We start from the raw sequence: 21,514 nt of genomic DNA on the forward strand, positions 1-21,514 counted from the left end.
ATGGATGAACATGACAACTACTATTAATAGTGTAAAACTCACTGAGGTGGTATGTGGAAGAACCTCATGGTTCTGTCATTTTTTCCTTTCACCCTAATCAAATTCTTTAAAAGTCTTCTCAAAAATACCCCCCTCACATTTTCCAAAAATCAACATTCCATAAGTATATATGAATATACTGTGATATATTTAATGAATAATAAAGTAATAATGGCTTATTTTATTCATGTTTTTGTATTTTAGACCCGACGCCCAGAATCAGACTGCCACTGTAATCGATGAATTAGGAAAAGCCTCAGCCAAGGTGATTTCTAATTATAATCCACGGTTTCCATGGTTACCTATAGATTAGTGTTGTCCTTAAACATTTTTCTGCCATCAGGCCCAGAAGCTGCCTGTGCCGATAACGAGTGCGGCAAAGCTTCAGGCCAATAGACATCACCTTTACCTGCTGAAGGACAGAGAACGTAACGGGTAACCTGCATGTTTTACCCTTTTCCAGCATTTAGGCTTTTTCGCTGTTCTCCTTCTAGCCGTCATTAACACCTGACTCTGTCTTAATCAGGAGCCGTGGAGTTGCAGTAGGATACCTGAAGGTCGGATACAAGAAGCTCTTTCTGCTCGTAGGTGTTTTTTTCCTTTTGCCCAAAGGTGTAAAGTAGGTCAGAGCTCAAGAGCAAATTTGATCAGTTTTACAGTCAATGTTTTACAGCGTAGCCCGATATAGAGGAAACATTCTCACATTTTCATGTACAATTATTACACTATATATGTTGTGTTGGTGAAAGGGTGTGACCCTAATCTTTCTTGTGCACTCCTGCGTTATACATCAGGACCAGCGGGGGGCGCATGTGGAGACCGAGCCCTTGTGTGTGCTGGATTTTTATGTGACCGAGAGCCTGCAGAGACACGGATACGGGCTGGAGCTGTTCCACTTCATGCTGCAAGTCAGTTCCCAGTATTACAAATATGCCCAAAAATGTAGTAATGCGAAAACTCTCTAGTAATACAGTAGCAAAGCACTAATTAGTAATTGAGGAATTTATTGAATGGGTGGGTTGGGCTTTTTTTTTTTCAATTTTATATACCAATATAATCCAGTATAATTACATTTCGCTGAGGCCATAATGTAGGATAATAGACATGCTCCTGGTGGCAAAAAAAGGGGGGAAAATTTCATATCGGACGTTATATATTTTTCCTCAAAACAGCACAAAAGCAACTTTGGAGATGAACCTACACAGAAAAAAAAAGTGGTTCATGAATTTGATCAATGTATTTATTTCTATTTAACCGACCTAATTTAATGAAACAAAACTGGACATTATAGCAACTGATATACACTACAGTAATATAATAGATGTAACGTACTGTATATCCTGTTTTTATAACATACTCTATATTCTGTCCTTTAGCGCATTGACCCTCTTCAACCCTCGAATAGTATAATATACACACACAACATTTTATTATGGTTTCTTAATTGATTGGAAGAAAAAAAAAAATTACCTTTTCTGATGAAGCTGCTAGTTATGAGCAATATGGACAATATACACTGACTTTCTTAGTAATACAGATATACCTGCCCGGTAATGCTATTATCCAAACAGCTAATTGTGCAGCATAGAAACATGGACATACAGGTCAAGAATTTCAGTTAATGTTCACTTCAGACATCCGAGTCCCTTTTTCGGTCCTGACAGTTCTAGAACTCCAGTCTGAACTCCAGTCTGAACTCCAGTCTGAACTCCAGTCTGAACTCCAGTCTGAACTCCAGTCTGAACTCCAGTCTGTCAGGTTTACAGGAAATAGTGCAGAAAAAAAAGTCTAGTAAGAGGCAGTTCTGTGAGCTGAAAGGCAAAAGAGATCAGAGAAGAATGGACAGACTGGTCCATGGTGAGCAGAAATACATTTTAGATCACATCAGGTTCAAGAACTGGAATACAAAGGAAGCCTTCAAAAAGGGCAGAATCCCTAAAATTAGACACAGGGAAAAGGATCGGGCTATATTTTTTCAACTGTCCTGCTGCTATCTGCACAGAGGTTTCTAATAAAGTGGACAGTCAGTATATATATAAATAGATATATAAACATTCTCCTGATTGGTAGACCAGTGCAACCAAATCCCATTAAGCCCAGCACATAATGTTTTAAATTAGACATTACAGAGTAGCATCAAAAGGTTTCGAGACTGGTTTTGAAACACGCCAACAGATGGCAGCACGAGGCTGCACGCACAGTCACAGGGAGCACCGACCTTCATAAGACATTAAGTTAGAACACAAACACGAAATTCTGCATGAAATCAGGCAAATGTACCACAGAGACTTTTGACACCATTCGGCAAGTTTACGGCGATTGCTGCAGCCATTCGTTTGAGTGTTTTGAGTGGCACGAGCGCTTCAAGAGTGGAAAAATGTCACTAAAAGACAACGTGAGATCAGGAAGACCTTGGACGAGCTCAAATCCCGAAAATGTCGAATCTTTCGGCAACTTGTTCATGTTGACTGTCGGAGAAGGATCCACAACTTTGCCCCCATTGTCACACCGAACAGTCCAGGCGATCCTCACGTGTTATTTGAACATGCGCCGAATTGCTGCTTAGTTCATCCCCAGGCTGCTGACCCTGGATTAGGCGTCTGAAAGAGGACATCGGCGAAAGCGACCGGATCTGTAGTGCGCTAGTCTCGAAACTTTTTAAAACCACCTCCTATATGTTATTTTTTTCCCCTCAAAACAGCACAAAAGCAACTTTGGAAATGGCACGTATTTCTATTTAACAACCCTTATTTATTCTTCTATACATTTCTGAGTATGACGTATATACTATATATACGACTATAAATTCTTTCCGAGCCTACTGTATAATATGCAACACAAAGCTCTGTGTACTCATTTCTCGCTCTCCTTTCCTTGTTTCTCCCACTTATTTTTTGTCTTTCAGCACAAGAAGGTGGAGCCTGAACAGATGGCTTACGACAGACCTTCCTCGAAATTCCTGGCCTTTCTAGAGAAACACTTTGAACTTAAACACAGTGTGCCTCAGGTATGATTGACCCGTATTACCTTACCACCGCACCACCTGTTATTTGAGGTTTGTGGCCTTTACGAATGATCACCAAACACCAAACTCCACACCCAGCCCTGAAACCTTTCCACTTTAAAGGAGGGTGTGTGTGTGTGTGTGTGTGTGTGTGTGTGTGTGTGTGTGTGTGTGTGTGTGTGTGTGTGTGTGTGTGTGTGTATGTGTGTGTATGTGTGTGTATGTGTGTGTGTGTGTGTGTGTGTGTGTGTGTGAGACAGAAAACCGGAAAGGAAATGAAAAAACAACTATGGCAGTTGGATCAATTTTATAGTGAAGTCTTATTCACAGGAGAAATCTAAAATACTGGACAGCTCGGCAGGTTGTGGGTTTAAATCCCAGCACCACTAAGTGTTGGCTCTTAGAGCAAAGCCCTTAACTCGTAACTGCTCTGCCAAATGCAGTAAATGTAAACTGATGGCACACAGTTTTGAAGATAGAATGTAAATTGTTTACACAGACATTTACAGACAACCTTAAAGATAAATAAAGGATAGCAATAGAGCAATAAAGAGTAATAAAGCATCAAAATTAAACAAAAAGAAATAAGGATTATTAAAGAATGGTGTATTTTTGTTTGTGTCACTTTTTCCTGAATTAGGTGAACAACTTTGTGGTGTTTGAGAGCTTCTTCAGGAACAGATCAGGTAAGATTGTGCATTTCTGGGCCGGTTTGAGGTTGTGAATGTTTTTTCTTTCCTTTTCTATTTACTCATTTGCCATTTAAATCTATCAGACATTTTCTGGATATGAGATGATCTTTTATCTTGATAGTTATGTCCAGGCTGATTGGTTTTATATTTCTTATATTGAAATCTCTTATTTCTTTACTTGTGTTTTTTTTTCTGTATCCGGCTGATTTCCTGAAGCACTATAACTCCTCACAAACACTTCACGCAGCTGCACAAGTAAACCCTTAGGAGTGGCAGTTTAGCCAGGTTGCATATCTAGACCAGTGTTCCAGGGAAAATAGTAGTGCTTTATTGGTTATTTTTATATTTGATTCAAGCTTCCTTGTTTATTATGACATGTTTATTAGTATTACTTTTGTCGTTTGTTTATTTGAATTCTCATTTTTTATGTACGTACGTATTTACGTTCGTACCATGAATTTGTTCGTAAGTTATGACTGTAAACAATCAAATAAACAATCAAATATACTAAAACATACAAAAAAATTCAAAATACTATATACTAAATTTTGTATTAAGTAATAAAGAAAATGATAAAACATTTACTTAAAAAAATGTATTCGCCCCGGTCCAGTGCACATCATGTAGACTCGTTACTCGTTGATGACCAGCTCACGCGGCTCTCCTCCGTTTTCAAATTTTTTTGACTCCGAACAAATTTCAATTTGAGGACAGGTTTGTTCGTATCCGCGAAAATACGTAAAGTGAATGTTCGTAAAGTGAATGTTCGTGAAGGGAAAGTTCGTGAAGGAAAAGTTCGTGAAGGGAAAGTTCGTAAAGGAAAAGTTGGTAAAGGGAAAGTCCGTAAAAGGAAAGTTCGTTAAGTGAACGTTTGTAAAGGGAAAGTAGGTAAAGGACAAGTTCGCAAAGTGAATGTTCGTAAAGGGAAAGTAGGTAAAGTGAATGTTCGTAAAGTGAATGTTCGTAAAGTGAATGTTCGTAAAGTGAATGTTCGTAAAGTGAATGTTCGTAAAGTGAATGTTCGTAAAGTGAATGTTCGTAAAGTGAATGTTCGTAAAGTGAATGTTCGTAAAGTGAATGTTCGTAAAGTGAATGTTCGTAAAGTGAAAGTTCGTAAAGTGAATGTTCGTAAAGTGAATGTTCGTAAAGTGAATGTTCGTAAAGTGAATGTTCGTAAAGTGAATGTTCGTAAAGTGAATGTTCGTAAAGTGAATGTTCGTAAAGTGAATGTTCGTAAAGTGAATGTTCGTAAAGGGAAAGTAGGTAAAGTGAATGTTCGTAAAGTGAATGTTCGTAAAGTGAATGTTCGTAAAGTGAATGTTCGTAAAGGGAAAGTAGGTAAAGTGAATGTTCGTAAAGTGAATGTTCGTAAAGTGAATGTTCGTAAAGTAAAAGTTTGTAAAGTCGGGAGCGTATGTAGTTAATAGTCACTTTTTTTTTTTATTCTTAACAAATTTCATTTTGATGACAGGTTTTTTCGTATCCACGAATGTTCATAAAGGGAAAGTACATAAAGTGAAAGTCCGTAAAGTGAAAGTTCGTAATGTAAAAGTCCGTAAAGTTAATAGTCACTATACAGGTATTTTTTTATTTTTTTTTAATGGACCATCATGTCACACCTGTGACATATTAAAAGTAACCCTTCTCATCACTCATTCTTCCTTTTCCATTTTCTGTAAATGCGCATAGTTATCAATCAAAGCTTCTTTAGATCCAGACCGGCAGGTTCATGATGCTGTCGCACGAAAGACAATTATTTTTAGTAAATGAAATATGCGTAACAGTTTCAGATTAGGCACAAATCAGATGATCACTAACGCCAGCAACACGGCATCCAGCAAGCAGCTTCCAATCACGTTGAACCGAAGCGATACTGACACTGAACTGGCCCGGCTCGTTCTCTGATGTTGGATGTTTGTGATTGAGCAGAAGCTCAGAAATAAAGACTCAGGCATGTGGAAGTAAGATTGAATTCCAGATTGCTAGAACCTGTGTTTAATTTTTTTTTTCTTTGCACAATGGAAACTTTGTGCCTGAACAAGTCTGTACACGCGCCAGCCTGTTACGTGACACTCATTGCACCGTAGCACAAAGTGGGATACGGTGAGATGACGCTTTTGGCTGCGTTGCAACAATTTGTATCTTAGAATATCAGACCTGAAAATATTTAAAATGAATATGTTAATTGAATCGATCGAATGTTATGAGATTATTATTATTATTATTATTAGAATTACAAATCGTTTTACAAATTAAAATTGTATTAATTACAAACAATTACAATGAGATGAATTACGACTCTTTCTCATAATGCGGTTCCATTTGGCTCACGGAATGGAAATTGGTGTTTTAAACGTACGATAAAAACAAATATTGCTGCAATTCTGTCGTACGATTTGTCAAGACAGCGTTGGGTTTCTGTGTGTAGAGTATCGTGAGTCAGCGAAACAGCTGCAGAGATAAAACAGGTAGCATAGAGAGAGATTTTTTTTATTTGATTTGATTAATAATTTAAGCCAAATACAAATAAATACACTATATGGACAAAAGTATTGGGACACCTGACCTTTTCAGTCATATGTGATTAATCGGCAAACTGTTACCACAAAGATGGAGACACACAATTGTCCATGATGTGGTAGCTTTAACATTGTTCTCGGAGACCCAAACCTGTTCCACCATGACAATGTTCCTGTGCACAAAGCCAGCTCTAATGAAGACATGGTTTACATATGTTGGATATGGTGGAAGATATTGAGTGGCCTGTTATAGAGCTCTGACTTCAATCCTTTGGAACACTAACTGCACCCCAGGCCTCCTCACCTCAGTATCTGATTCAACTAAAGTTCTTGTGGTCGAATGAAAATCTTCACAAGCACAGTCAACAATCTAGTGGAACATCTCAGAAGAGTGGAGGAAATTATAACAGCAAATGCGGACTAAATGTGGAATGGGATGTTTAAAAGGCATAAATGAATCTTATGGTCTGGTGTCAACAAAACATTTTGTCAGTATATTGTATTTAATGGACTCTGGTCCAAAAATCGATTTGTTTCCTAATGATCTTGTAATGATAAATATTTAATACATTGAGGTGTGTGTGTGTGTGCGGGTAAATACACTAAAAGAAATGATGGAATTAGGATAGCGAAGGGGAACTGTTGTATAATGTCATGATGGCTCCCCTTTTGTCGAACTTCCAGGCGCTCCTTCCTCCCCTGTGACGGATCAGGGGATGTACGGCTTTTTGTAAGAACGCTCACTTTCTATTCTCCCTCCCCTTTTCCCCCTTGCACCTAGCAGCAGCCTAGCAGCCTTTTCCCTTGTTTTATCATTGCAGAACCTTCTCACACATGAGGCATCCTGGTGTGAAAGCTGTCCCACCTCACCCATGCTTCCAGTGTATATCCGGCTTGCTCGCTGTTTTTCCTCCACACTTCGAAACAGCATTCACACCTCTGCTTGTGCTAATGCAGTCTGTCCCTGAGGAAACCTCCTCCTCATACCATAACTAAAAAACCCCTACAGCATCCCGATAATCCAAAAAAAAAAAACAATCCAAAAAACGCTTACTGTATACAGTATGTTCATGTTGGAGCTGAATGATGGCCTGCGTACTGTTTAGGCATATATCAATATAGAGAATGTACACTTCAATATTTAATAAAGGGTTTTATTAGTAGCTTTGTGTTTATCCATATAGGCACAGCTGTCATGCCGTGTTTAACAGGATTATTGTGTTTTCTATAGCGGCCCAGGCGAGAAAAGCGCCTCCAAAAAAGCCAGAGGGAGAGATCAAACCGTATTCACTAATGGAGAGAGAGGGTGAGTGCATTATTAAACACACTTATGTGGTGCGCCGTGGCTCATTTATTGCTTTCATTCATTAGTATTCAATATCGGCGTTATCTTCCTCAGGGTCATGGTGGGTGCTTTGAATTATTTATTCATTATGTTGAAATCTAGCTGTTTAGGTTTGCTAGAAAATATCAGAATGCCTGATTAAAGAAAAAGGTTGAGACTGGGTTTATAAAACACCTCTGCACACACCTATTGTGTCATCTGAGAGCAATCAATAAGAATGTGCAGAGAAAAGTGGGAAAGTGGCCAGGAAATTCCCCCACGAACGCTTCAGTGAAAGTTTTCGAGATGGTAACTCAATTTTATTTTCGTGCAAATAATAAGAAGTGAATATGGTGCATCGTTTGAACATTTTTTTTAACATCCGGCTTAATAGGATTGAAAATGATGCATAGAAACAGACATATGCATAAAGAGTGACACTTAATAAATAGCTGTTTGTTAATGTGATAAGAGAAATTGCACTCCTTCTTTAGTCATTTGTCCATCAAATCAAATTGGAAATAAACATTTCAAGAAGATCCAGATGAAATGTGTATCTTACAAGAGGAAAACTTACTAATATAAGTCCCATGAACCAAAAAAAAAGCGGTAGAAAACTTTAGGATTCAGCGAAAAAAGAGTTATAAAAGCATAAAAACAAATTTTTCAATGTTAAGACGTTCACTTTAACATCAGACTATACAAGATACAAGATACATGTCTGTCTGTCTGTCTGTCTGTCTGTCTGTCTGTCTGTCTGTCTGTCTGTCTGTCTGTCCGTCCGTCAGTATATGTATATCCGTATGTATATGTTGATTTGTTTTCTCCAACCGTGATCATTCCAGGATCATACCAAGTCTTGAAAATGATGCTTCACCACTATCCCTCCAGGTTATAACATGTTAGACAGTTCTTAGCCCAATTTCAGTACCTTCAGCAATCTCCCTACTTTTCTTAGCTTGATTCAGGCTAATCATTTTACCCTTCTAAAACATAGTTATCATGGTTAACCAACATGGTTATTTCAGAAATGAGAAGCTTCTAACTGCATCACTTAGGGTTAAATAAATTGTTGCAGGCTGAAACATTAATCACTGCAGTAATTATCCAATGGAAGGCTGTATTTGTTTAGAAAAATCCAGATGGTGACTTTTTTTAGTTAGGTGGTGAATATATGAAGAAGGAACATCTGTAAAATGTAAACAAGCATTACAGTTTGGTTCCTGCATTAATGCTTAAATACTTGTAACTTGCTAAATTTCGAGTAATTACTCAAGTATTACTAGGAGTTCTTTAGTAATTATTGCTCATTCAAATTTACTGTAACGCTGAAAAAACGCTTATCCATTTCAGAATCATTCAGAATTACTTACAGATCATTTCCTGCTCATGACAAGTTCTAATGTACTTCAGTGTTTATTAAGAAACTGTACTGTAAATGAAAAATGTAATATCCCTGGTACCATGGGTGCACATACTTTTGCACTTAAATGGCATTATTTTGATTTATGAATGCATTCCTTTTGGAATATAAAAAACAAACAAACATACGACTAGTTCTGTGATTAGACCTTATCAATGAATTCTAAATTAAATAATAAACAAAAAAATAAAATTTCCCCTCTTTTCAGAGGGTTAAGGGCCTTGCTCAAGGGCCCCCAGAGTGGCAGCGTGGCGATATCGGGGCTTGAAACTCTGATCTTCTGATCACCCAGTAGCCTTAACCAATGAGCTGTATGCATAATCTGTACAGAAGTGTTCCTCATTCCTCATGTTCTCCTCTCGTTTCCTAAAGCTGTGAGAGAGGAGCAGAAGGCCCTCCCGTGGCCGTTCACCCGCTCCACGGCCGTTCCTCAATCTCCTCCTCTGGCGGCATCCTCCCCGTACGCTCGCTCCCTGAGCGTGGGCTCGTCTCCCAGCCACACTCCTCGACCTCAGCCGCACATTCCTCCCCACCTGGCCGACAATTGCAGGACAAAACGCACCAGGTACACGCCGCTTTCGCTCACCTTTAACCCCCTCAATTACTATGTGCAATTCTGTGAGACAGTTTTATGGTCAGTAAACAAGTAATAATCCAAATCAGGTGACCGAAAGCTCTCATATAGCAGATTTCCATCATCATTCTGTACAGCCACTTGCAGAATAAGAGTATCAAATAGGTACATTTGTTGAAACTAACCCAATGCAGCAAGAGCTATATGAACTATATCGTTTTGCATACTAACTAGCTACCCCCGAGCTTACTAGCTAGAGTAATAATGCAGTAAATTTATATCAGTCAAATTATTGGTTATTGGTTTTCAGGAAACCAATAAATGACAGGGTGTCATAGACTAATGATTTTCTATTAACAGCTCGAACCGGTAATTTCTGATATACCAAGACAGATGGCTAACAATAGATTTTTGTATTTAAATGTCATAATTTGATTGATAGTTAGAAAGATAGATATATATAGAGTCAGTAATACAACACTTCTGTTATAACAGCTGTCTATTCCTCACCAGCCCTACTCTTTCCACTCTTTCCATAAATGTTACATACTAATGTCCTGTACAAAGACATTAATGTCAATCTGCTGCCAATAATCACCAACCTTTCACCAATCAGATTTGAGACGTAAGCAGTCATATATGCACAAATGATATTGGGACACCTGACTTTTCCAGCCATATGTGGTTCTTTCCCAAACCGTTATCGCAAATTTAAAGACACACAATTATACAGGACATTCGGATGCAGTCGCATGAAATTTTCACTTCGCTAGGACTAGGAGACCAAACCTGTTCCATTGAATCGGAACAATGACTGCATCCCAGGATTCCTCACCTCACCTACATCAGTACCTACTTTACTAACACCCTTTTAGCTGAATGAGCACAAATCTCCACAAGCACACCTTAAGATCTGGTGGAAAATCTTCCCAGAAGAGTGGAAGGTAAAGCAAATTGGGACTATATGTGGAATTGGATGATAAAAAATCACACATTTTTGGCAATAAAGTGTGTGTATAGTGTTATAAATAAATAATTAAAATGGATATGTATATTTGTATGTAAATATGTGTCCGAAATCTGTTTGGTGAACTTGGAGCATAGCGAATCAAAGCGAAAAGGAAGTGACTCGAGAGTACAAAGTCCCTGCTCCTGAAGTTTACAGCCTTGTTGACTCATCGCTCATTTAAAGGTCACTTAACAAACGTCCACAGAGCTGTTAAAGTGTTAGCCTAGCCCTCAAGACGGGGCTGACGAGTGGTTCGTCGTACAGCAGATGGAATTTCCTCTCATTAGTGTCTCATTGCTTACAGCACCTCTTGGCTCTTCCGGCAAATCATTTTCTCCTTTCTAAACAGCTTCTCGTTCTCTCTTTCTCTCTCTTTCCCACTTTCATCCCTGCTTCGACATATTCATTTTGTGCACGATTCCTTCCTCTGACCCCTCACCCTGTCCCCCTTCCCACCCCCGTTCAACACAACCGGATCTTTTCTTCGCCGATGCAATCGATTTTTCCATCTTACACAACACGCTGCATTCTTTTCGCCTCGTCTCTACAGTTCTCTAAATAGATCTCAGCTCGGCTTCCATTGACCTTTAAACTTTTAGCACAGAACTTTTACGAACTTGAAAGCACCGACATTTTATCCTTTTTAGTGATTTGTTTGATTGTGGCTAATTTAAGGATGTGCAGAAATTGTTCTTTTAGGGATGTGAAAATGCAGATGTTTGTTTTTTTTTCATAATATGGCAACGATGAAGAAAAGGAAGTAACTTGGAATAGATAGGGTTTTGAAATGTCCTTGTATTTGCTTCATCAAGACTGTTTTAGTAATTACAGAAGTGTAAAATCTTTCCGAAACTTAAGTCTGGTCAATCTGTCCTGATCTTTTGGCGACGCCTCTTTTTACTCGTAGCACTTCGATCTCAAATAAAAACACAACCCCAACCTTCCACCAAAAAATGTCAGATTTTATTACTTGCTCACATCCACGTACTGATTTATGCCTCAGTGTGAGTCGTTCTCACGAAAGAAGAATCGAAGAGCACATGGAAGTGAAGTTCCACATAACGCATTCATTGCATTCCTCATTATTTTCTCCACATAATTTTATGAACTAAAGTTTTGGTCCTCTAATTATGTTCCTTTTCATTTTTTTTTACTTTTTGTCCTATTTTCTTTCCCATTTCCTTTTTTTTTCTTTATCGCATGCCCTCTCTGATCCCTCCATCATCCCCTTTCCCATCATCACCTGTAGCACTCAGGGTTTGGTTGCCAGAAACAACCTCTACAGTCGCCATGTGAACAGTCGAGGCCTGGGGCTCTTAATGGCTGAACAGCTCAAGCTGCCAGGTAACACACGTTTTGAACTATTTGAGAACTGGCACCGTGAAGTGTGTGTGTGTGTGTGTGGAAAAGTTTGCAGTCTTCAGAAACCGCCCCCATTTCCTAGGTGTTTACTCGTTAGCGGTTATTGTGTGTGTATGTGTGTGTGCTTCCTCAGGGTTGAAGCCAGTGCTCAGTGAGAAAGTGTGTGACGCAGGGGGACAGGACACACCGGGACATAGAAACACAGCAGAAAGGTTGGCGTGAGAGTTTTAGACTTCGGTTACAGATCAGTGACAGATCGGAGAAATAGCAGGAGATTCCTTTAATCAGTTACAACCTACTTATCTCAGCTACTTCATCTGACTTCCTCTAAGCGCTTTGTTTTTATTCTCTTTTCCTCAGCACACAATCTCAGGGCTCTTCTGTGTTTCGGCCACCGCTCCCGGGTGTTCTCGGAAAGAAGGACTCCTACCATGTGGCTTTAAACAACGCGAGAAGCGTGTCTAATGCCGGGGCGGCGAGGAATCCTAGGAACGAGGAACTAAACCTCTGGTCCTGGACTGTCGCCGGAAATCAATGCACGTCCCAGTGGGTCAGACAGAAACATGAATTTCGCAGCACACGCCCGTGGTGAGATCAGAGAGCAGGAGGGAACTCGATTTTATGAGGCGGTGAAACGAAACCAAACAGGGATCAGAAAAGCAGTGCTTTCTGTAAAAGCCTGAAGAATGTAAGCCATCAAGTGCACAAGCTTGAAAAACTCCAATGTGGCAGCTAGGGGAAATATTTGTAAAAAGAAAACGACAATTTTGTACCAATTTAACAGAAATAAAAAAAATATCAGGGATTTTTTTGTATTCAAAATAAACTAAGAGCCAATGGATCAACTTTATTTTTATTTATTTTTCACCAATGTCACACGATCGTACCGGTGTCAAAAGCATTAAAAGACAGATGTCAAAAGGTCCTCAGTTTTTCATTGAAAAATACTACTAATAAGATTTCTACAGCGAAGAAAACAAAACTCTTCCACATCATATCGACGACGAATCCGACGGCATGTCCGAGTGGGATTTCATGCTGTGAATAAGCGCATTTCCAGCTTCCACACAATCAGGAAACCTTGCAAACTTGTGTTTACTTGCAGCCATGTTTGATACTCCATAAGAGACACTAATGTAGAAGAATCAGAAACAATAAAACATCCTTGGACTTCTGTTTAGACGTCAGACGCTTTATAAAAGGTGATTTATTACAAAATATTTCCAAACCGATAGAGACATAAACAACGGTGAGGGATTCTATACACAAGCCTGGCGCCTCGGGTCGCTTCACAACCTCCACTGGTCCTCTGCCAAACATGATCGTTGAATCAGGTAGGAAGGAATTCCAGGGAAAATGTCACGATGTTGCTGCGCTCACCCTTCGAGAGGAGGGCAATCCCGCCTAGCGATTTACTGCTTTGTGTAAGCAACGCCACGCCACTCTTGCTCACTGAAGCCAGACGGGAGCTAATGTCTTAAATAATGATTACAAGTTAGTGCACACTTTATCTAGCCTAAGACTGCTGAGGCGAGTTGGATACCAGACGTGCTACAGTGTAAAGACATCGGCTTTTCATTCTCTCGGTTCATTTAAACCACTACATTATTTTGTCTATCATTATGTTAACTCAAGAGCAGGAAAGAAGTTCTGTCTATTTTATCATGATTCATTTTTAACTGGTTTTATATTATTTTTAAGGTACAGTTCATGATCTCGTGCTTGTTTTTTTTGTTTTTTTCTTCCTCGAGCATTCCTGTGTGCTTTTGTCAATGCCCTCTGAATGTCTCCTTGACCTGCATGTTCCTACTGAGCGCTCTGTAGGAGTGTAAGGTAGATGTTCGACTGCAAGAAGCGGGGGTAACAGTCCAATTCCAGTAGGGCACGGATGCGTTTCTGAGCATGGCACAAGGAGTTGTGAGATGGAGCTTTCAGCAGCTGCAATGTGAAGTCTCGAGTCTTACTGTCCAGGTTTACCTGAAAAAGGAAAAAGACGTTAGAAAAAAAAAACAGACATACCTTCGTATAATACAGTGCATTCAGAAAGGATTCATTTGCCATAGTGACAAACTGATCAGATTTTTTTTATAACTCTAAAACGGCACAATGACGAAGTATTTGGAGCCGCTGTTTTAAAGCTTGGAATTTCGCTCAGCTGAATCGCTTCAGATTGTAAAAATCAATCAGATCAAAGCAAAAATCCAAGCCAAGAGGTCAAAAAAACTGCCTTAAATTAAAAGACTTTCACAACAACCAGGACTCTTCCTAGAGGCTAGTCGACTGGCCAAACTTTGCAATTGAGGGAAAGAATGGGTAAGACAGGATAGCCCGATGTTCACTATGGTCAAGCTCCAGAGATCATGGGTGGGGAAAGAAGTCAGATGTAGGTCTCTCTTGGTGCATAATATGTAAAAGCCTGTTTGGATTTGGAAAATGTTTGCTTTCATAAATGTAAGTAGGCTGTGATATCTCATGTGAAATACATCAACTTGACAATGGTCTTAGCCAGGAAGAGTAAAATCAGCAGTGTAGCTAAAACATCCACTTCTTCATGTGACTAACCCTCTGTTATGTACTGTACTTGAAGAAAAAATGCAATGTTTGCAACATAGAGGCAGCTTCTGGAGGGGGTGGAAAAACTCACTAGATTACGAATCGTTAAAAAACTTTGTAAAGTCAGTGACAAGGTTAAAAAAAATATATATACAACTCCAATTGCAAAAAAGTTGACACTGTAAAATGTAAATCAAAAACAGTGCAATGATTTGCAAATGTCATAAACCCATATCTTATTTACAGTAGCGCATGAAACGAAAAATACAACAAAGAAAACCCAGAACTGTTGAGCAGCTAGAATCCTGTATCAGACACATATGGGACAACTTTCTTCTCCCAAAACTTGCAACTGGTCTCCTCAGTTCCCAGATGTAAACGGACAGAAGATGTGATGCTACAGTGTTGAAAATGGACCAACTTATTTTTTATTTTGAAACCTGTTGCAGCCATCGAAATCTAAATGACCTTATTTCTTTCCTAAAAATGGTACATATTCTCAGTTTAAACATTTAATATGCTTTTGTTTTATTGTGAATAGAATATGGATTAATGAGATTTACAAATCATTGCATTATGTTTTTATTTACCTTTTGCTAATTGTCTCAACTTTTTTGGAATTGGGGTTGTAGTAACAAAAATGTATATGAGTAGCTTTTAAATTAATTGGAAACAAATATCTTAATTTATCATTTTTGTTCAACTCATTAAAATAATAATAAAATGTCATGTGAAATGAGCTATATTCGCATTAATGCAGCCCAAAGCAGGCAGTGTATACTCAAAATAGTTCCATTCTTTTTCCATAACAGCTCTCGTTGATATACATTAGCATTGTTATGGTAACGTGTGAGGACACGCCTCTTATTTGGATTTGTAAGAGAGATGTTTATTTATTTTGTATTTTTTGAAGGAGTCTCCAATGTCAGTGCTTTGTAACATAGCTAAAGCTTTTTCCCTTCACTAGGTCGTTGTTTATTTCTTACGATAATAAGCATACAATAACATTGGAGAACCCACATAAGTATTTTCACATTTTAAAAATAACACGCGTTGAATTTGAAACACATTTCATTATCTCAGAACATCAAACTTGAACAATTCAGTATGCGATGATCTAAATGAAAAACCAGCAGCACTTGTGATTTTCTCATGACGTGTCCATAAGGACTGTATTGTGTGGTTATCAGAAGGTGGACTGACCTCGCGAGGTGCACCAGGCTGTATGTAGGTGGCAGTGATATCTCTGGCACGTCGGCCCAGGCTGAAGTTGTTGGATGAATGTCTGTACTGCTCGCAGGCCATGTAGAATTGCAGGTTTTCCTCGCTAAACTCCGAACGCAGGAATGCGCCAAACACTGATAGGGCCACTGTGAGAGAACAAGTGAGAGAAACAGAGAAAGGGTTAAAGGACGTCTGCAATCATGAAACAGTCTCTAAGGACTGGGAGGAGGAGGTGGATGGGAGGGGGGGGGGGTGCAGCAGAGAGGATACACAGATGGGACGTTCACACAGCGTATACACACAAACACACGTATACAAGTTTAAAAAAGAAAAGCAGTAAACCAAACATTTCAACTTTGTCTAAACCGTTTCCATTGAACGCACAGTTTTTCCTGCCGATTGCTACATTTACGTGAGGAAAAGAAACCATGGGTGGGGAAAGGAAAGGGAGGAGGGACATTGCCAAAGCAGATGTTACAACATAGAAAAGTTTCACATAAGAACTGGGGATTCACCATGACATAGTTAAAAATGTATGCATGCACTGTAGTATACATCAAATGGTTTCTTGAATTTATTCTGATTCTAAACCTTTCCTAAAAACTGGTTCTATTCTGTTGGTGGAAAGTCCAGATTTAGAAATACTATTTATACTTTTACAAACTATTTGCTTCAGATAAATCCGAAACAGCGTTCGGGAGTTCCTCAATGAGAAATTGTGCAAACCTGCTTTCTTTTCTTTTGACTATACCACTTATCATTCAACTCAATCGAGAAAGTACCATGTAGATTAAATTGTGACAGGAGAGAACTCGTCATGCAAGAACTTTCACGACTTAGTTTGGTTTCCCTTCCTCCTCCTCCATTTTATTAGAAACCTGTACACTTATTGAATATAAATATCCAATCGGCCAATCGTGTGGCAGCAGAGCAACGCATACAATTGTGTGGATCTCTGCGAAGATCTTTACTTTGAACATCAGAACGTGTCAGAAACTATTTCAGACACTGCAGACCTTTTAGGGTTTCATACAACACCAGAAGATCAGAAGAGAAGGGTCTGACAGGTCCGAGCTGACAGGAAGTTACTAACTCAGGTAACCATTCTTTACAACTATGGTGCACAGAAAAGCATATCAGAATGTACAACAAAACATGCTGAGGCGGATGAGCACAAGTCCGCTCCAGCCATTTAAAAACCCCAAGTGACAGCGGAAACAGACTCCCCCAAAGGATTGGAAATACTGGGGGGGAAAATGGCCTGGTTTCATATATCCAGGCAACTCTGCTGACGTGTCCACACTAATATGTTTCTCTCCGTTTTGGCCTTCCGTTCACACTGATACAGTGTTTTTAGTCAACGAAAATGTAGCTTTTTGACACTAAAATGGATAAATTTCTTGACAAACACCGTTTTCTTGTGAATGTAAAAATGGAGGCTTTCGAAAAACGATTGATGCATTTTAGTCGTGTGAAGATTTTGCCGTGTTTTTAGACGAAAACGTGGTTTATTTGATCTGGATTAGTGTAGACGTAGCCTTAGACTCATCCTGCCTTTTGTCAGGAGTTCAGGTTGTTGTTGTTGGTGGTTTTAATGGTTCAAAATATGTTTTCTTGGCACACATTCAACTCCATTGTTCGAATGATGATTGTTATATTTACATTTACGCCAGACAACTTTATTCACAGCAATTTATAATGATCTCATTCATAAAACGGCAGTTGAGAATTAAGGGCCTTGCTCAGGGGCCCAGCGTGGGCAGGGGCAGATAAGCAGTGGTGGGATTTGAACTCACAACCTTCTGATCAGTTCCATAATAAAGCTAAAATAATGTGCCATTACACAAAGCCCAAGTCATCTCAAAGTAGTTACATGAATATGATGATAAGTTCAGTGTATTTTAATGGCCTCCTCATTAATCAGCTCTGAATCCAACAGTTTGCTGAACGGGAGACGCCGACAGCTGACCAATCTGCAACAATTACGTGACACAATCATGTCAACCTACACCGCAGGAATGTTTCCTACACCTTGCGGAATCCATGCTTTGAAGATCTGAAGCTGTTCCGAGAGCTACCGATTCACGCTCGCCAAACAAAATCCGTCTCACACCAGAAAACAACAGTCCCCGGATGAAGCCCTGCAGGCTTTAAAAAGCAGCAGTTCTTGATCCGTTTCCAAACATAACCAGTCAAACGAGCAAAAAGGGTAAACCCATGTGTGATGTCATCAACCGATCACTAAAGACTACAAAAGCTCCTCTAACACTCTCAAACCTACACAGGAATAATTTAATTAGCCGTAAATTGACAATCATAGAAATACAGTTGCTCGTTCACCTCTGCTGTTAAGAATGACGTCGAGCGACTCCGCCCATTTCTCCAACTCCGGCCTGCTGAGACGGGTCTTCGCATGACCCACCTGACTCCACTGCTTCGTGAAGCGGGATCGCCGCTGTTTGGCACTGAGGGAAACGAGAAACCGAGGGGATGAGGAAAGATTTTGGCAAAGTATGAGCAAGATTAAAGGACATATGAGGCATTAGGATCATTAAAAAAGAAAAAAAAAAGGAAACAAAGATAAGGGGGCAAAGAACAAAAACATGAACTAGATAACATTCCAGAGTCGTGAGTCTCATTTTCAATGGATTCAAGCCAACAACCACACCCACATATAAGCAGATAGCACAATATCACGTCAAGGAAGAATGTTTACATGGCATTAGGAAGAACATGACTAAAATGCTTTTGTGATTTGTGAACTAAAAACCGATCCTACCTGCTTTCCTGCTCCTGTGTTTCCGTTACAGTGAGATTGGGATTGCAAGTGGATGCTTGTGGGCTCTGCGGAGAAAAGAGGAAGTGATTATTTTTTTTTTTTTTAAACAAAAGTAAATCGGGTCAAATTTCTTTTTCGCTTTTTTTCTTCCACAGGGGACTCGATACAAGAAGGGATTACGCAACACTTGCGCTTCATTAACGTCATGGGCAAAAGTAGGACACGAGAACAGAAAAAAGCATTAAAAGTGCATTAAAGACAAATGCACACTCTTCGAAATGGCCTTTCAATGGTTTGCTTTAGGCTTGACTGTGGCCTTTTTTTAGAATGCCCATAATGTCGAGGGTTATTTAGTGGCTTCCTTTGTCAGCACTGTGTCAACAGAATGAATGGCATGACGACACACATTGGCGCTCTGGCACACAGCTTTCAATTTAGAAGAATGTCTATGCAAATAAAAGGCCAGTAGAAAAAGGATTCCCATTTGAGTCCTCTCAAGGTTTCTTCTCTATGTTGTCTCAAGGATATTTTAGGCTCATTGGCTGGCAAATTAACTGAAAATACAATAACTTGCAACAAGTTAATAAACACACCCTGTATGCTGATTGAGATTTGGAAACAATAGGAAACAGACTTCCTTTTTAAGATCACTTCCCCTCTTACCTGCCCAAATAGACTCTTTAGTTGTAATTTAGCAGCCGACAGCTTGGCCCGGACATGGTGCCGGTTCTGATGCATCCCCCCCCCCGCGTTAAAGCAGAAGGCATTGAGCGTCGGCGAAGACGCCGGACACGGAAACTGGCCGTCGTCCTTCTCGACACTCCCCTCGCTGCTGATGGAGCGTGGTGCCAGCTGACTGTCGCTGTACGCCCTGAAGCTTTCGTTGAGACTGGTGACCTTGAGCAAACCGGGTGCTACATCTAGTTCGGAAAAATCCTCCACACTGTAACTGTCTACCCTGGAAAGCTCTTTTGCAGGTCTGCTCGCTGGCTCTTGCAAAGCGGCCGGCGTCGCAGGCAGAGACACTGTTCCGTGATCCGCTTCATTCCCCTGGAATGGCATGGTCTTATAGGCACCCGGTCTTTCCACTCTACGAGACTGGCCATCCTTTCGTGACTCATTCTTCCAGGGAAAGATGTCCAGGTCCAGGAGTGAGCCTTCTGAACTAAAGCGACGCATGATTACTTATTCTGTAAGAAACAATGAGAAGAATTACAACGGTTAAGGATATACGAGAACCAGGCAAAACGAGGTAATGTATGATGATAAAATTGAGCCCAGTGCTTTTCAAGTACTGAGTGATTTGTACTGAAGTAGGTTCCTTGGAGACGATTTATAATCTAGGAAAATGAGCCCAAGGCTCAAAGGGGAATTACTTTAAATATCAGCAGAACAAGCTGAGGTTTTTTTCCTCTTTTTTTTTTTTTTTTTTTGACAGAACACCTTGACGTGATAGATTGGCGTCAAATAATAAGGTGTTTACAGGGCAATCGATCTTCAATCGAGCTGGCAGCTTCAGTAACATTATACAACATCATCAAGGTACACCGTGTGATAAATCAACAACAAACAACAAACAACAAACAACAAACCACTACACACGTCTTAACCATTTCACACACTCCAGATGTGACAGGTGGCATTTCTAAGCAAGTGTTTACACATTTTCTATTTTTTATTTTAACACTGATCAGTTTACAGCACAATGATCAGACCTTCAGCATTTCAGGGAAGTAGAGGCAGATAGGAGGCTCAGCTGCTGTTGTTGTTTTTTGTTGTTTACATACAAATAAAACCTAAACAAGACCTGTTGTAATGATTAGAAGAGCTATTAGGGAGAAATATTGCTTTCCAAGCCATACCTTATGGTGACTCCAGGCTTCTTCTTCTCCACATGGTAAGTGCTGGACGCTTTTCTAACACACACACACACACACACACACAGTTTTTTTTTTTTTTTTTCCTCAACTTCCTTGGAATCCACAAGAATCTTGTTTTAGATGCTTAAAACACCATCCTGATGTTCAAAGCTACACTTCGACATGCGACTCGGACATGTCCACGCCAACTCCGGGAAAGCTGTGCAGATTTGTTTTTTTTTCTTCTTGCATGCTTTCTTTACTCCCCCCCCCCCCCCCCCCCCCGAGAATAAAAGCAACCACGCCCTCTTCCACTATAGGCCACGCCCCCGAGGCCTGTCCAAACCTGTCCGCGTTCCAGGTGCGTGGGCGCGCGCGCATGTCCTCTGCTTTTTCCTTTTCATGCTTCTCGCGCTTCAGCGGTCTCTCTCACACTCACACTCACACACACACACACACACATAAACAGCAGTTTGAGGACGAGTTCTTCCACATTTCAGGCGTGTTAATAAAGTGTACAATGCACACAATCCTCCCTCATTCAACTGCCATCAAGCAAGAAAGACCTTTCTTTCTTTCTTTCTTTCTTTCTTTCTTTCTTTCTTTCTTTCTTTCTTTCTTTCTTTCTTTCTTTCTTTCTTTTCATGCATGAACACAAAGACTGTATATTAACACACTGAACAGTGCATGAAATCACTTAAACACCCTTTTTTCCTAAAATATTCATGTGATTTTTAACAAGTTATTTGTTTTTTTTACAACTTATTTGTATTATTATTTATCTTGACGCCATGTTTAGTAAAAAAAAAACCCACTGTAAACTACTAGACTGATCACCAATCAGCTGAGACTTGGGCAGCTACGTCACTGACACGCCCATTATTTTATTACGCAACAAATCTTTTTTTTTTATATATATGTTGCATCATGAGCTTCAATTTGCTTCTATTGAATGAAGTTTATTGATTTATAGACAGTTTGAATCTTTTTTAAAGCACATTATCGTTTTATTAGCTTTTTTCAAACACCAGTGTTTATGTTCAGTGCATAGAAATGACAAAAGTACAAACCTAACTTAATATTTTCAGCACCCTATTTGGAAAAAAATAACTAAAATCAATCGCATAAACATGGATGATTTTTTTTTAGACCT

The 21,514-nt window shown here is 39.6% G+C and overlaps 2 protein-coding genes across 10 annotated transcripts in view; one reads left to right on the top strand and one right to left on the bottom strand.

The window, feature by feature from the left end:
* The window catches only part of atat1 (alpha tubulin acetyltransferase 1), a 15,721-nt gene extending 2,930 nt beyond the window's left edge, over positions 1-12,791 (top strand). Inside the window, exons 2-13 of one of the 9 annotated variants that reach the window (XR_014534064.1) lie at positions 244-304; positions 383-474; positions 566-623; positions 834-947; positions 2,945-3,046; positions 3,684-3,729; positions 6,939-6,984; positions 7,486-7,560; positions 9,374-9,566; positions 11,834-11,928; positions 12,080-12,158; positions 12,307-12,791. Coding sequence is in view for 6 of the 9 variants with exons in the window: in XM_083544376.1 (XP_083400502.1) it covers positions 244-304; positions 383-474; positions 566-623; positions 834-947; positions 2,945-3,046; positions 3,684-3,729; positions 7,486-7,560; positions 9,374-9,566; positions 11,834-11,928; positions 12,080-12,158; positions 12,307-12,538 (1,147 nt within the window). In the remaining 3 variants the exon portion in view is untranslated. Of the gene's footprint in view, positions 1-243; positions 305-382; positions 475-565; positions 624-833; positions 948-2,944; positions 3,047-3,683; positions 3,730-6,938; positions 6,985-7,485; positions 7,561-9,373; positions 9,567-11,134; positions 11,929-12,079; positions 12,159-12,306 lie in introns of those variants that run through there. The other 8 variants (XR_014534062.1, XM_083544376.1, XM_083544380.1 and 5 more) reach the window with 8 other exon arrangements.
* Positions 12,788-20,787, bottom strand: LOC310727668 (uncharacterized protein). The gene is made up of 6 exons (XM_083544399.1): positions 20,365-20,787; positions 19,166-19,692; positions 18,503-18,567; positions 18,064-18,188; positions 15,703-15,869; positions 12,788-13,923 (listed from the first exon to the last, which is right to left on the bottom strand). The coding sequence occupies exons 2-6, from the start codon at positions 19,679-19,681 to the stop codon at positions 13,753-13,755; spliced, it is 1,044 nt and encodes a 347-aa protein (XP_083400525.1). The 5' UTR covers positions 19,682-19,692; positions 20,365-20,787; the 3' UTR covers positions 12,788-13,752.
* Positions 20,788-21,514: the final 727 nt, after the last annotated feature.

This window comes from Silurus aristotelis (genome assembly GCF_946808225.1).
Source record: "Silurus aristotelis genome assembly, chromosome: 6".
Classification (NCBI taxonomy): Eukaryota; Metazoa; Chordata; class Actinopteri; order Siluriformes; family Siluridae; genus Silurus; species Silurus aristotelis.